At 39.8% G+C, this 16,304-nt stretch overlaps 1 protein-coding gene across 9 annotated transcripts in view; it reads left to right on the forward strand.

The window, feature by feature from the left end:
• The window catches only part of HERC1 (HECT and RLD domain containing E3 ubiquitin protein ligase family member 1), a 143,664-nt gene that overhangs the window by 113,575 nt on the left and 13,785 nt on the right, over nucleotides 1-16,304 (forward strand). For all 9 annotated transcript variants that reach the window (XM_023255225.2, XM_023255233.2, XM_023255228.2 and 6 more), the window contains 12 exons: nucleotides 1,845-1,991; nucleotides 3,992-4,093; nucleotides 5,176-5,349; nucleotides 6,850-7,143; nucleotides 8,409-8,474; nucleotides 8,637-8,762; nucleotides 9,539-9,677; nucleotides 10,958-11,139; nucleotides 11,845-12,000; nucleotides 12,715-12,837; nucleotides 13,818-13,920; nucleotides 15,471-15,640. In XM_023255225.2, coding sequence (XP_023110993.2) covers nucleotides 1,845-1,991; nucleotides 3,992-4,093; nucleotides 5,176-5,349; nucleotides 6,850-7,143; nucleotides 8,409-8,474; nucleotides 8,637-8,762; nucleotides 9,539-9,677; nucleotides 10,958-11,139; nucleotides 11,845-12,000; nucleotides 12,715-12,837; nucleotides 13,818-13,920; nucleotides 15,471-15,640 — 1,782 coding nt within the window. The remainder of the gene's footprint in view (nucleotides 1-1,844; nucleotides 1,992-3,991; nucleotides 4,094-5,175; nucleotides 5,350-6,849; nucleotides 7,144-8,408; nucleotides 8,475-8,636; nucleotides 8,763-9,538; nucleotides 9,678-10,957; nucleotides 11,140-11,844; nucleotides 12,001-12,714; nucleotides 12,838-13,817; nucleotides 13,921-15,470; nucleotides 15,641-16,304) is intronic.

The raw sequence follows: 16,304 nt of genomic DNA on the forward strand, positions 1-16,304 counted from the left end.
GAACAATTCCTTTAACTTCAAAGGAGGTTACAGGGGGTGCCTGGGTGGCTCAGTCTGTTAAGTATCCCACTCTTGATTTCGGCTTAGGTCATGATTTCACAGTTTGTGAGTTCAAGCCCTGCCCTGGGCTCTGTGCAGACAGCACAGAGCCGCTTAGGATTCTCTGTCTTCCTTTCTTTCTGCCCCTCCCCCGATCGCATTCTCTCTCTCTCTCTCTCTCTCTCTCTCTCTCTCTCTCTCTCTCTCTCTCTCTCTCTCTCTCTCAAAAATAAATATTTTTTAAAAAATGATTTAAAAAAAGGAGTTTACAGATTCAGATAGATGCTTATAAGGCCATCTAAACAAGCAACATAAACTCAAAAAGCTGGGAGTTGGTGTGGAGAGGGTAAAAACAAAAAACCTAGAAACACACATGCTTTCTATAAAGGACACGGCTGCCAGAGAGCTGATTGCCGCCATCCAGAAATGAGGCTATTGTTACCAGATTGTCTCTTTTTTTCCTGATAGAAGTCAGAAGCCCAGCATTTTAAGTAAAATCTCCCAATATTAAACATTGGCACCTGACTTAAAATTCTTTAAAATACTTGGTAGCCAGTCATATGGCATCCCTGAGCTAACGGTTTGCACCTTCTGTTGCTCTTTCTTTTTGCTCATGATACAAATACCCCTGGAAGAAATATACCTTATGTTATATCTGGATAAATAAGTACATCTGGTAATATACACTGTCATAACTAGAAGGAAGAGGGAGCTTAAGGACAGGAACAAAGAGGTTAAGAGGGAGAGGTAAATAGCTCACTAATGAGAGGAAAATATAGAAGTAGAAGTGGGAGGGACATCTGGGTGGCTCAGTTAAGCATCTGACTTCAGCTCAGGTCATGATCTTGCAGTTGGTAAGTTCGAGCCCCACACTGGACTCTGTGCTGACAGGTGCTCACAGCTCACTGCCTGGAGCCTGCTTCATTCTGTGTCTCCCTCTCTCTCTGCCCTTCCCCTGCTCTCAAAAATAATAATAAACATTAAAAAATTTTTTTCTTAATGAAAAAGAAGTGGAAGTGGAGGCACCTAAAGATAAATCTGATTTTCTGTTTGTACCAGAGAGTAGCCCTTTGGACCTATCTCACTTCTAAAACGTGCAAGGCAGGGGCACCTGGGTGGTTCAGTTGGTTAAGCTTCCAACTCTTGATTTCAGCTCAGGTGATAATCTCATGGTTTGTGGGTTCAAGCCCTGCTTTGGGCTCTGTGCTGACAGTGCAGAGCGTGCTTGGGATCCTCTTTCTGTGCCCCTCCACCTCTCGTGTTCTCTGTCTCTGTCTCTCTCTCTCCCTCCCTCACCAAATAAATTAACTTAAAAAAATTAAAACGTGCAAGATGCAACAATGCAAACATGAAATTAGACACCACATAACAGACAGAACCATTGGCCATCAAAAAGAAGAGCCTGTTTATATAGAACCAACATGTGCAATTCATGAATTTTAAGAGCTAAAAATGAAAATTACATAAAGCTAAATTTAAAAATTAAAACACTCATTAAAAAGCAGAAGTTAGGATTTTTCTATCTCTGAGGGATAATTGGAACTTACAATTGTAATTTCTGCCGGTTTGAAGAATAGGAAATTCACTTAGAAGGGTGTCAAAAAATATGAACTCAGTTTCAGAGGAGCCAAGGAGAACCATGTTGTTATTTTATTATTTTCTCAAGGTAAACCTATGAGAGAATTGTCCTTCCCTCTTGCCCAGTTTTTTACTGAAATATAAAATTTCCAAGAATGAATTATAAATCTTGAATCTATAAGTTTGTTTTAATTTCAATATATGCTAAAAATCAAAATGAATTGCAGGATGGATATAGGAAATCAGCCGGAGCCAAATGTGTTTATCAGCTGCGGGGACACATCACCCCTGTCCGGACTGTTGCCTTTAGTTCTGATGGGTTGGCCCTCGTGTCTGGTGGACTAGGTGGGCTCATGAACATTTGGTCTTTAAGGGTAAGAGTACAGATGTTATTTTTATCTTAAGAAATGTTTATGCATTAACTTAGATATGGTAAAAATTAACCCAACCATCCCTAGGAGTATTTTGTGTACTAATACTTTGGGTACTGAAGAAACTCCTTTCAGAATTCTCCACTCTTTAATTTTTCTTATTGATATATTTTTAAAGTCATCTAGAAAAGGCCCCAGAAAATTGGGTAGTACCTATATAATTAGACGTTGCTAAATTTCACTGGAGTATATAGATTTTTTTCTAAAATGTTTTTGTGAATGTGAAGTGTGTAAATTTAAAATGTCTGGCACAAAAACAGACACTCAGATCATTGGAACAGAATAGAGAACCCAGAAATGGACCCACAAATGTATGGCCAACTCATCTTTGACAAAGCAGGAAAGAATATCCAATAGAATAAAGACAGTCTCTTCAGCAAGTGGTGCTGGGAAAACTGGACAGCGACATGCAGAAAAATGAACCTGGACCACTTTCTTATACCATACACAAAAATAAACTCAAAATGGATGAAAGACCTAAATGTAAGAGGGGAAGCCATCAAAATCTTCGAGGAGAAAGCAGGCAAAAACCTCTTTGACCTCAGCTGCAGCAACTTCTTACTCAACACATCTCCAGAGGCAAGGGAAACAAAAGCAAAAATGAACTTTTTGGAACCTCATCAAAATAAAAAGCTGCTGGACAGCGAAGGAAACAATCAGCAAAACTAAAAGGCAACCGACGGAATGGGAGAAGATATTTGCAAATGACGTATCAGATAAAGGGTTGGTATCCAAAATCTTTAAAGAACTTACCAAACTCAACACCCAAGAAACAGATATTCCACTGAAGAAATAGGCAAAAGTCATGAATAATCACTTCTCCAAAGAAGACATCCAGGGGCGCCTAGGTAGCTCAGTTGGTTGGGGGATCGACTTTGGCTCAGATCATGATCTCACAGTTTGTGAGTTTGAGCCCTGCATCGGGCTCTGTGCTGACAGCTCAGAGCCTGGAGCCTATTTCAGATTCTGTGTCTCCCCCTCTCTCTGTCCCTCTCCTGTTCATTCTCTGTGTCTCTCTGTCTCTCTGTCTCTCAATAATAAATAAACATTAAAAAAAAAGAATTCAAAGAAGACATCCAGATGGCCAACCAACATATGAAAAAATGTTCCACATCAGTCATCATCAGGGAAATACAAATCAAAACCACAAGGAGATACCACCTCACACCTGTCAGAATGGCTAACATTAACAACTCAGGCAACAACAGATGTTGGCGAGGATGCGGAGAAAGAGGATCTCTTTTGTATTGCTAGTGGGAATGCAAACTGGTGCAGCCATTTTGGAAAACAGTATGGAGGTTCCTCAAAAAATTAAAAATAGAACTTCCCTACAACCCAGCAATTGCACTACTAGGTATTTATCTAAGGGATACAGGTGTGCTGTTTCGAAGGGACACATGCACCCCCATGTTTATAGCAGCACTATCGACAATAGCCAAAGTATGGAAAGAGCCCAAATGTCCATCGATGGATGAATGGATAAAGAGGATGTGGTGTATATATATACAATGGAGTATTACTCGGTAATCAAAAAAAGTGAAATCTTGCCATTTGCAACTATGTGGATACAACTAGAGGGTATTACGCTAAGTGAAATTAAAGAAAGACAAATATCATGTGACTTCACTCATATGAGGACTTTAAGACACAGAACAAATGAACACAATGGAAGAGAAGCAAAAATAACATAAAAACAGGGAGGGGGAGAAAACATAAGAGACTCTTAAATACGGAGAACAAACAGAGGGTTACTAGAGGGGTTGTTGGAGGGGGGATGGGCTAAATGGGTAAGGGGCATTAAGGAATCCTGAACTCCTGAAATCATTGTTGCACCATATGCTAACTTGGATGTAAATTTAAAAAATAAAATAAAATGAAAAAAAAAATGTAAATAATGACTAAGGTTAAGTAATGTGTACTGATATAACTACTTCTCATTTTAGGATGGCTCTGTCTTGCAAACTGTAGTGATAGGCTCTGGAGCTATTCAGACCACAGTATGGATTCCAGATGTCGGGGTAGCTGCTTGCTCAAATAGATCGAAGGTACTTTTACAATTCTCTAAAATCGTAGGGGATAAGTCTATAAGGTACCTTAGAAATCATAGTCTGAGTAGCCTGCTTTACAGGGGAGAAAACTCATGTCCAGAGGGATTATTATTTGCCTAAGATAATACAACTATTTTGTGACAGAAGGAAAACTAGAACCCAGGCCTCCTGATTTATAATCTAGTACTCTTCCTACCATACCCTAGATTTTGGCGAAATGCCTAATCATCAAACGACTTAAGTTCCATTGGAAGTTATAAAGTGGATTTTTACTTTCTGCCATGACTTTTGAGATAACAGTAAATTGTCTCAAAAGAATTCTCTTTCAAAAGCAGGACCACAGGACCACCCCAAAGACCTTTAACTCGAGTATACAAAATATATCTTGACTTTCAAATTTAATATTCTAGTTAAAAAAATACTTACTGCATACACACACGCACACACACAAATATGTATACTTGTATACATACTAGCCCCCTTCTGCGAAGTAAGTCAGAGATGACATTATCTCCTGCAGTCTTGCTCTTCATACCCTTAATGAATAGGGCCAATGTGCTGCTTTGGTTTATATTTTTTGTAGGTAAAAGATACTAAAATTGAGCTCTAAACCTGTATAAACAGTAAAATACAGACTCAGAGCCAAGGCAGTAGTGGCCTTTATAGATAAATCATAGAGCCACAGTTAGAGCCGAGCTGCTTGTCCTGTAGATGTGTCCCTCAGCAGACAGAGTACTCCTTCCTATAGTACCCCTGTCGTCATGTCAGACTTTGGAAGTATACTGGGTACCTTTTCCTGCAAGTCCTATGAAACAGCAAAGAATTAATGTTGTCTCTTTAAGGAGCATCAGCAAAGCCAAGGTAGCTCACAGATTTTATGGTTCCTATTCACTGGTTTTTACTTAGCAAAATTTAGGATGTTTTGAAGTCGATAAGCATTAAAGTACAGCATAAAATGTCCAAAAAGCAAACGTGTTTAATGGAATAACTGGAAGGATTTCAGATATGAATGGTAATAGAATGATCTCTCTTTTATCTTTTATTTAAATAACTACGTGGCATGATTTGTTTTCCAACAGGATGTTTTGGTCGTGAATTGTACAGCAGAATGGGCTGCCGCCAATCATGTTTTAGCAACCTGTAGGACAGCACTGAAACAGCAGGGTGTTCTGGGATTAAATATGGCTCCCTGCATGAGAGCATTTCTGGAGCGGCTACCCATGATGCTTCAGGAGCAGTATGCCTATGAAAAGGTAACCGATTACACTCACTGCTACAGATCTGCACATGACTGCTGCTCCAACATTTGAATTGCATAGCAATTAAGAGCATAAGGTCTAAGGAAAATAAGTGGGGCTGTTTGGTAGAATCAAATAAAGTTAAGTCATGTCTAGAACAGTTGCTGAGTAATCCTCAGCCTGCTTTTACTTTTAGTGGGAGTAAAATTTTAAAATAACCCTCAAATTTGTATAGTGTTGGTATAATTTCTTTTCAGATTACTTATTCACTCCAAAACTTCTTAAAATACCTGTACCTTCAGAGTATCATCTTTTGTGACCCATAAATCTATTTTTGTGTGGTTTTGCCATCCTGAAGTTGAGAGATGGGGGTGGATATGGATGTTGGAGTAAACGTTCTGTGTATCAGTTGAATCCATGTGGAAAGTTAAGTAGAAGAGCTAAGGCTGAAGTGAGTAGGGTCCTTAAAATACTAGAATGAGGAATAATGGAATTTGGAGCTGTAGCCCAGGCTGTGATACTGTGTAGTCTGTCCTCCAGACCTCAGTAGTCACTGTGTGCTGCCCCTAGGCAGAGCTGTTTGGTGTTATTTCCTTCTTTTTCAGCCAAGCTATATTAATACAGTCAACTGTTACTGTGCCCGGTTAACTTCACTGATGCATTTGCCTAGGTTCTCTTTTCTGAATTACTCAGAGTCTCACAGAATTGCTCTGCCACAGTTAGGGAGGGCCACAGAAGAGCGATCTCCTTTGATGGCTACCAGGATTCTCTTGTAAAGGAGGAAATGTGAGAAGGGAGGAGGTTGCCTTGGTTTAGTTACTTGCTTTTTACCTTTATTATCATTATCATTATTATTCATGAAAAACTATAGAGTGAAAATATACTACTAAATGCAGTGTGATGTGCTGGATTAGATCCTGAAGCAGAAAAGGGCATTAGTAGAAAAACCAAATAAAGTTCTGTGGTTTAGTTAATATTGTAGCCAATATTAATTTCTTAGTTTTGATTAATGCACCATGCTTATGTGTTAACATTAGGGGAAGTTAAGTGAAGGATTTACAGGAATTCTTGTTCTATCTCTTGCAACTCTCTGTATATCTAAAATTATTTCAAAGTAAAAATCTTAAAGAACTGAACTTTTTCTTGTTTTGTTTTTATTTTTTAAAGTTTTATTTATAGTTGAATATACAGAGTAATATTAGTTTCAGGTGCAAAAGAATAGTAAACTTAAAAAATACAATTACAGATTTTCAGAATACAGCAGGTTAATTCTTTTGAAAGAGGACATGTGTGAGCGGGGGAGGGGCAGAGGGAAAGAGAAAAATCTTAAGCAGGCTCCACGGCCAGTGTGGAGCCTAATGCTGGGCTCAATCTCACGACCATGAGATCATCACCTGAGCCAAAATCAAGAATCAGACACTTAACGAATGGGCTGAGCCATCCAGGTGCCTGGTAGGTTAATTTATAATATTTGGTACAGACTCTTCAACTTAACATTCTTGTATTTCCTCTTAGCCTCATGTGGTTTGTGGCGATCAGCTTGTTCATAGCCCCTACATGCAATGTCTGGCTTCCCTCGCTGTGGGACTGCATTTGGATCAGCTGTTATGTAACCCTCCAGTGCCACCACACCACCAGAACTGCCTCCCTGACCCAGCATCCTGGAATCCAAATGAGTGGGCCTGGTTAGAATGTTTCTCAACCACCATAAAAGCTGCTGAAGCCCTGACCAACGGAGCACAATTTCCAGAATCTTTTACTGTTCCTGATCTAGAGCCTGTTCCAGAGGATGAGCTTACATTCCTAATGGTAAGCCTAAAATTAGCTGCTGTTATATGCAGCTGAGATTGTATCATGGATGTTTAGCAAGTAGCAGACCTTCAGGATTTCCTAGCTTGGATAGCTAGAAGCATGCCCTTAGATAAACTTAAAATGTTTTGCTTTCAGATAGTCATTTTCAGTCTTATGGCAGCCCTCTATGGTGACAAAGATTGTTTATAGGAGAACTGTGAAGCACCTGTAAACTTGTTGGTTTTCAGTGACATAGTCCCATATTTTCTCACTTTTTCTCCATAGGTGCCATGTTTAGTACCTCATTTATACATATTTTAGCATCTTTTCCTGGGTCATCTTGTGAGATTTATTCCACATAAAGACTCTGAATTATTTGACACTCTAATCATGTTTTAATCTCCATAAAGTAAGAATATAGAAGAGCATTCCAGTTGTTATTTCTTATTCTAATTGAGAGTGTCTAGATATAGAAACTGTGATGTAGATAAAATGCCTATGTAGATAGTGCAGGCCAGCGCTTTATCTAACAATATATTTGCTTAATTAAGATTTGTACATACAGGGGGCACCTGGGTCAGTTAAGTCAGTTAGGCATCCGACTTCGGCTCAGGTCATGAACTCGTGGTTTGTGAGTTCGAGCCCTGCATCAGGCTCTGTGCTGATAGCTCACAGCCTGGAGCCTGCTTTGGATTCTGTGTCTCCCTCTCTCTCTCTGCCCCTCCCCTGCTCATGCTCTGTTTCTCTCTGTCGCTCGAAAATAAATAAATGTTAAAAAATGTATATATATTTGTACATACAAACATTTGAATACATAAATATACAGTATAAAACAGAAATACGAATTGAGGGAAGTTATCGAAGTATAGGTCATTTATTTATAGATATAAAATATAATTTTAATTTAAGAAGAGTCCTTCTGAGCCCATTTGCCCCAAATTTGTCATTTTGTAGATGAGGAAATCGAAGCCTGGAAAGATGAAGTGACCTGCTACTGCTGTACAGCTAGTTCGTGGGGGTGGTGACTCTTGTACCTGTTGGTGCTCAGAAAACATAAATGGTTAGCTTCGAATCACCATTGTATTAGTGATAGTGATAGTAGATAGTAAAATTGTTTATGATAAAGGAGAATATTAACATGCATAGTCAAATTTGGTGTGATTGTAAAACTCCTCTTAATTTCTTACAGTATTACTAAGTTCTTTTATGGAAAGAAGACTTAGTTAAGCAAAGATACATTTTGATTAAGCAAGATTCATCTTGGTGTTTATTGTGTCTTACAGGATAACAGTAAATGGATTAATGGCATGGATGAACAAATTATGTCTTGGGCAACATCCAGACCTGAGGTCAGTAAAGATAACTAAATGGTGGTTCTCAGTAAATCTTCTGATTTTAAGTGTGCGTTTGTCACCTGATGTCTCTCTTAGAGGCTGGCACATACTTGAATGAATGAATGAATGAATGAATGAATGAATGAATCTAATTTTGAGATGATTGTGGTTTTCCAGGACTGGCACTTGGGAGGTAAATGTGATGTCTACCTGTGGGGTGCTGGCAGGCATGGACAGCTTGCAGAAGCTGGAAGAAATGTTATGGTACCTGCAGCAGCTCCCTCATTCTCACAGGCCCAACAGGTAACTACTGGGTAAAGAAATGGAGAAGAAACTTGGGAACTAACAATTGATTCCCTTGCCGTTAAAAAAATTTTTTCCATTGTGTAATCTGTGGTGAGGAATAACTGAACAAAGTCATGTATAGCCTCCAAGTAAAAGATTTCTAGGGTTTTTGTTAATTTTCTAAGTTTTTCTTGCGTTTAAGTGCATCAGCATTAGACCTGCCTAGTACATATTTACAGAAGTTAACATGCTCCTAATTATTGATTCTGTTTGAGGGCCATTAACTTACAGAGATTTTTAGCTAGATTTCTTTAACACCCCTCTCCTCTTCTAATAATTGTGGTACTATATTCCCAAACCCTTTCTCAAGCCACTGTTTTCTTACCCATTCTTCTCTACCTTAGTGAGTCCCAGGATGCGTTACTCTTTCTTGTGTATATCTCCTCAGGCTTCTGCTTCTTGATGATCTCTAGCCAGTCTTTAATATTTCCCCATCATCCTTTCCGCTGTCTGTTTTGTTAACATTATTATTTTAACACCGCACAGCTGGCTGAAATTCCTGTAGATCACATAGTTCTAAATGATTTTAAATAGTCCGATGAGCCTCCTACATCTCCTTAAGTAAGCAGTTTTATAACAATCAAGGGCTTGTAGGAACCCCATACTTATTTCAACTCATCCCCTTTAGTGAAAGGATAAAATAATTAATACAGGCATCCTAAGTATATGTAGAATCATTTTAAGTGTTAAGGCTGTATAATGAAGGATAATATAGTTCTGTGTTTCTTTACTAGGTCATATGTGGTCAGAATTGTACTTTTGTCATCCAGGCCAATGGCACAGTGTTGGCTTGTGGGGAAGGAAGTTATGGCAGATTGGGGCAAGGAAATTCAGATGACCTTCATGTGCTGACAGTTATTTCAGCCTTACAAGGTAAAATTATTCTCAATTAAAAAGCTGGTCAGAATATAAGGACTAACCATAGGAATGTTTGCTTATGTTGGAACTCATCTCAAACCTTTGCTGGATAAAGTCATAATAGGATTTTCACTTATTTAGATTCTCATTTAGGATGTACAGCCTGATTTCCATATTTTAAGCTGTTATTTTGCAAGCTGTTTTTCATGGCAGTGCTAGAATTCAATGATATAAATAACTATTTTAAGACCCATAAAGATTGTTGTAAACAAATTCTTATAAAATTACAAAACTGAAATTAGGCAACTATTAATAGCAATAATCATGCATGTGTTTCCTTAAGAGTAAAAATCAGTTTCTATGGATGTGTGCAAATGTACGAAAGACTTTTACAGAGTTCTCAGAGTGCTGTCAAAGACTGTCAGAGTTCTCTGACTTGGAAAAAGTATATCCCTGGAGAAACCACTGCAGGAGCCCCTGGCTTGTTCCTTAAGTCAACTTTTACTGACTCCAAAGCCTACAAGAGAGCAAAGAGGGTTTTTGTTTTAAAAGCATACAAGTAATAATGAGTTGAGAACCAATTCCGAAACAGTTCTAAGTTCTCTTCCTTGAGATCTAAGTGTGAAGAGCACAGCAGTGGGGACGGGAAGGTGGGACTCCTGGCCGGGACTCCTCTAGGACCTTGCACAAGCTATACTAGACCTCTTTGTGACTTGGTTTACCCATTTGTAAAAGTGGTGATGATAATATCTGCCTTGTAGGTTTTATATGAAAATAGAGAAGAGATAATCCAGGTAAAGCATTTATAGGAGTGGCTAGAACATAGTCCTTAATGACTAACTGTTTCCGTCACCCTCCTTTCCTTCCTGGTCATCATTATTTTATGGGACTGCTCTCAATTTACTAAGTTATGGCTACAAATGTGATTTAAAATTAAAGACATTGGGGCGCCTGGGTGGCGCAGTCGGTTAAGCGTCCGACTTCAGCCAGGTCACGATCTCGCGGTCCGTGAGTTCGAGCCCCGCGTCGGGCTCTGGGCTGATGGCTCAGAGCCTGGAGCCTGTTTCTGATTCTGTGTCTCCCTCTCTCTCTGCCCCTCTCCCGTTCATGCTCTGTCTCTCTCTGTCCCAAAAATAAATAAACGCTGAAAAAAAAAATTAAAATTAAAGACACTGTTTTTATTACTGTAGTGCAGTTTTGGTGTTTTTCCATTCTAAGAGTATTCTGTAGCAGCTGTAACTAAAGGATTTTAACATCCAGTGATTCTTGTTGGGTTTCTTTCTGCTCTGTTCCAGGATTTGTGGTGACCCAGCTGGTGACATCTTGTGGCTCTGATGGTCACTCAATGGCCCTGACTGAAAGTGGTGAGGTCTTTAGCTGGGGAGATGGCGATTATGGCAAACTCGGCCACGGGAACAGCGACAGGCAGCGGCGCCCCAGGCAGATCGAGGCCTTACAAGGAGAAGAAGTGGTGCAGGTCAGGCAGGACATGGATAAGTTTGCCTTTGAATGAAAATATGCTAGCTGTTGAATAGGGTTCTCAAATTCATGTAACAGGAGATAATGGTAAAAATACATTATACAATCATTACAAGAGATCCACTGTTTCTGGTTGTTCATTCTTGACTTTGTCAGAAGCTTGAATGGGCTTTGGTGTTAGAATGGAGTCCTTTTTCCTGAACCAGCTGGTTGGCCCAGGCTGGGGTAGTACTCCAGGTCCTTGGAAGAAAAACAGTGGGGTTTAGCTTCTGCCCCATAGTTCTGGACACAGTATTAGTTTGAATGAAAAGCTTCCCATTTACCATTATTGTTACCAAGGCTGAGTTGTACACATATTCTGGAAAGTCAGTTAGTGGTTAATGTAAAATTGCCTAGCACTTTAGTGTTCACAAAGCATTTCCACATTTACTATTACACGTGGTCTAGGTCATCTGTACACAGCTACAGGATAGCAACAGTTCTTCCAATGTAGGCTCTTCAGCTTGGTCTTCCTGAGGATGATGAGGCGATAAGATTTGAAGGAGCAGGAGGGCCACTTGGGCAGGTCGGACATACTGGTCTTGAAGACCCAGAGTTGTCAGTGAAGTTTATTACTATATTATTACCCGAAAATGACGGAGTTCTTTATTTCTTAGTATACTCTCTTCTTAATTTTTTTTTTTCTTCTTGGTTCTGTCTGTAGATGTCTTGTGGCTTCAAGCACTCAGCAGTGGTAACTTCAGACGGCAAACTGTTCACTTTTGGGAATGGTGACTACGGTCGTCTGGGTCTTGGAAACACCTCTAACAAAAAACTACCAGAGAGAGTGACTGCACTGGAGGGATATCAGATTGGACAGGCAAGGAATAAATCCATAATATGTTTCATGGTCGTAGATTCGTATTTCCTCTGTGTGCACTGAGACTCTGTTCTTTCAGGAAGACTAGAATCACCAGTTCTACTTAACCTCATGTACATTTTGTTTGGCGTGCTTGATCATTTGTCGTGATTTTTTTCCCAATGTGAAAATTAACATTTTAAGGCAAACAATGTGACCAACATATAGAAGCCTTAATTCAGGATATGAATGTTTTAAAAACCCCTCTGTAGTACAACTTGATATAAAACCTTTAAACAATACAGATTTTTGTCATTGCTGTCTGCTAGTTTTGAAGTAGATGGCTGAAGTGCAGCATCATGGGTAGCTACTGCTCTTAAGCAATATTGTCCCTGTCCTGTATACATTGAGGCTATCTCTGAACAAGGAGATATTTTTATCTTTTCCTGTATCATTCCTCAGATGTATAAATGTTTTTAGTCATATGTACTTTTTCCTCTTTTATACTCTCTGATTCTGAGTTAGCCACAGGTATTTAAAGGATTTTGCCTTGAAAGAAAAAGTTATTTTTTTCTTTGTGGACATTAGGAATTTTTTCTTACACATTTTGGTTAACATATGCAGAAAGTCCTGAAATTAATAAAAATACAAATATATATAGCCGAAGTCTCGGAAGCGGGTATGTGGTTTAGGTGCTATGCGTTTGTCTTACTGAGTACCCTGTTATTTCTCCAGGTGGCCTGTGGTTTAAACCACACTTTGGCAGTATCAGCAGACGGCTCCATGGTGTGGGCTTTTGGAGATGGGGACTATGGAAAACTAGGCTTAGGAAATTCCACTGCAAAATCTTCCCCTCAGGTCAGTATTGTCTTTGTGTCAGTGCCTCTTTTTACTTGGAAAATCATTTACCTTTAACATTTTAGTAAATTCGTAATGAAATTTGGAAACTTCTATTACTTACTCTTAAATGTCCAGCATTTTGGATCTTGGTTTTAAATAAGCCATTAATTGCTAAAATGAATGTAAAAATTCTGCATGGAGAAGCCTGTGTCTCCATACACAGGCCGAACAATGTAGGACTATCTCCCATGTAGAGAAGAAATAGTTATAAACATGTCTCCAAGGTGTCTTATGGAGGGAACCATGAACAATCTTGTAACCTTATGCTTGCAGCTGCCATTTTAGCTTATTATTATCACTGAATTATAGAGGTATATGCCTCCTTTTAAAAAATAATAAAAAGGAAATGCAGAAAATAATAAATTAGAAGCTAGTATGTTACAGGTTTCTTGGCTCTGCAGAAGACCTTCTGTGCAATTCTTTTAGTGGGTTTTCCTAACACGTTTAACAAGCAGCATGATTTACGAATATTTAATATGTATCTTCAACTCCAGATGCCCTATCATATATAGTCTGTAACATCTTGATATCTAGACTGCTGAATATTCCGCTAGGGATGTGGAAAGCCAGGAAACCATCTCTGGGGTGCATATAAAGCAGTTATTATCACCTCTGAAAGTAGAAAAAGCCTAACTGGGAGCAGCCCGTGGACATGGTCTTGCAGTATTATTTAAAAGGCCACAGGATTCTCTTTCGTCTCTGTTGCCTAGAGAAATGCTTTCACTCACCTGGGGTCCTAGGGATTTTAGTCAAATGCCCCTGTCCCCAACACTCCCTCCCACAGATTCAGTTTAGGAGTGTGAATTTGGGTGGAGACAGGTAGGTGACAATTAGTATTTTTATTAGTAGACAGTGCTTGTTTATACAGGCCAGTAGGCAAATTCAAAAGTGTTCTTATTTTCTTTTTAAAGTATGTGCTTTACGCTTATATTTTTCAGAAAGTTGATGTCCTTTGTGGAATTGGAATAAAAAAGGTTGCTTGTGGAACTCAGTTTTCTGTTGCATTAACCAAAGATGGTCATGTGTATACCTTTGGTCAAGGTGAGGCGTTTTCCAGGCAATACTTTACTTGTCTTGTGTACACATGTATTACAGAAACATTTGCCTTCCAGTTTTACAGAAAGTGCTCTAAATTGAGTTGTGTTTTGTTCTGGGTGATGAATGGCCACTGTGACCTTCACTCACTAGCTACTTTTCTGCTCCTTTTTCATGAAATTTGTCATAAGGACAAACTCTTCTCCCCATCGATAGTCTGTCATACCAGAGCCTTTGATCCTGCTAGAAGAGTTCCTGCCAAAGCCCTTCCCATCCTCCTTTCTTCTCCCTCCACTGTTCTGCCATAAACACTTCTTGACCAACAGAGCTCCTCTGGATCCTGTCTGATTCCCCAGCCCTCTCAGGGACTGGGGATTCAGGTCTTAGGAATTCACAGGCATTCAGGGTTCAGATCTTGAGTGGTTCGTAGTCGAGTCATCCACTGTGGGATTCCCTGGAAGTATATTCACCTTCTTAAATCGAACTTCTTAGCAAGATGTAGTGACTGAGGAAGGTGTAAGGCAAATGTGAGGAAGAGGAAGGAATAAGTCGTGAATGAGGTTTCTAATCTTGGAAGAACATCTAATGCCACTAACTGAGGACAGGAAGCTGGTTTGGAAGTAGGTAAGAACTTAGTTAAGGTCATACTGAATTGGAGCCATATACTCTAGGTATATGTATGGAGATGTCTAGCAAGTTATTGGGGATTTGGATCTGGAACTCCAGAGAAATTGGATATGGAGATGTAGGTTTGCATAATGCACAATAATAGTACTTAGAACCATGTTAACAGGCTCAGGAAGCCCACGGAGAGTATAGAATAAAAAGACTTGGATGGAACTCTAGGGCAGGTGAGCACAGAAAGAGGACTGGGGAGAGTTGGCTTTGAAAGGGGTGAAAGAGAGGTTGCCAGTGAGCCAGGGTAGTGAGAAGTCTCTGCAGGGTGGGAGGGGGCTGAGGCCAGGTCATCAGAAGGTTATGTGGAGCTCCAGGGGCTGGAGCCTGAGAAGAGGCTGCTGAGAAGAGGCAGTTAGGAGCTGCTCATGGCTTTTGACAGTACTGTCTCAGTGTAGTGGTGAGAGTGGAAGGTAGGCTGCAGGAGGTGGCCAAACCAAACAGTTCTAGAGGCCATGGGGTAACAGGGGCTGGCCTGCACTTTCTAGAAGTTTGGCAGCAGAGGGAAAGGGAGAAGTTGGCTGGCAGTTTGAGGACAAGGCAAGTTGAGCAACGTCTTTTCTTAGAGTACAAGAACTGTAGGGCCTTTCTTAACTACCTGCCAATCCTCTCAAACAGGAGGATACTGGAGGTGCCTCTTGGTTTGAAATAAGCTGCTAATTTTAGATTTATTTATTTTATGAATAAGGAGTCTGTGACATTTTGCAAAGAAACAATTTCAAACTTCATCCACTCAGAATCCAGTATACCTTACCAGAATAGCAGCTTTGGCTCTAAAGAGTTCTATATGTCATCGCCATTCCACCAGAAAAGTTAGAGAACTCATTAGAAAACATAAAGGACTGTTGTATGCCATCCATAAATTTCCTCTATTTCTTCAGATCGCTTGATAGGCTTGCCAGAGGGGCGTGCTCGCAATCATAACCGACCACAGCAGATCCCTGTGCTGGCTGGAGTGGTCATCGAAGATGTGGCAGTTGGAGCTGAGCACACTCTTGCTTTGGCATCAACTGGAGATGTGTATGCCTGGGGGAGCAATTCAGAAGGGCAGGTAAATATTTATCTTGCTTGCCTCATATTCTAGAAATCTGACAGTGTTCCTCGTTTGGTAAAAGGATAAGCTAGGAAACTCACACGATCTACCACGATGCCTTACACATATCACTTTGACACGGACTGAATTATTTGTGAGTCCAGTTGTGTATGTGTCTCTCTTGATTGTGGCCAAGTAGGCATTACACCATGGTTTTAAAAAAAATCTGATGGTATAATAAAGCAGTTAAGGGAATTAACTGAGTATGTGTGTGTATCTACACTCATTAAGTACCTGGCACATAGTAAGCGGCACTTTAGGGGTATTTGCTATTGGCATCATCATGATTTTTACTATGGTAATGGGTGAGATTAGGTCCTAGGAGCATCAGTTAATCTGGAAAATGGAAAGAATGAACCCATACTTTTATGTTTAATAATATGACATAGTACTGTACATAGTATGGTATCCATAGTATATTTGTGTTTCTGCAGGAAGTCTTGTCATTCTTGTTCTACAGAGGAATAAACTGAGCCTCTAAGAGCTTGAGAAAAGATTCAAGAAGTTGATGTATTCAGCCTACCTTATATATGGAGGAGACACAGATTTGGGTGGGAGATGTCTAGGATGACTGCTGCTACAGTGGCTTTCAGCCCTGCGTGCAGAGCCACATTCCCTTCCT

The sequence above is a fragment of the Felis catus genome, chromosome B3 (genome assembly GCF_018350175.1).
Source record: "Felis catus isolate Fca126 chromosome B3, F.catus_Fca126_mat1.0, whole genome shotgun sequence".
In the NCBI taxonomy this organism is placed as follows: domain Eukaryota; kingdom Metazoa; phylum Chordata; class Mammalia; order Carnivora; family Felidae; genus Felis; species Felis catus.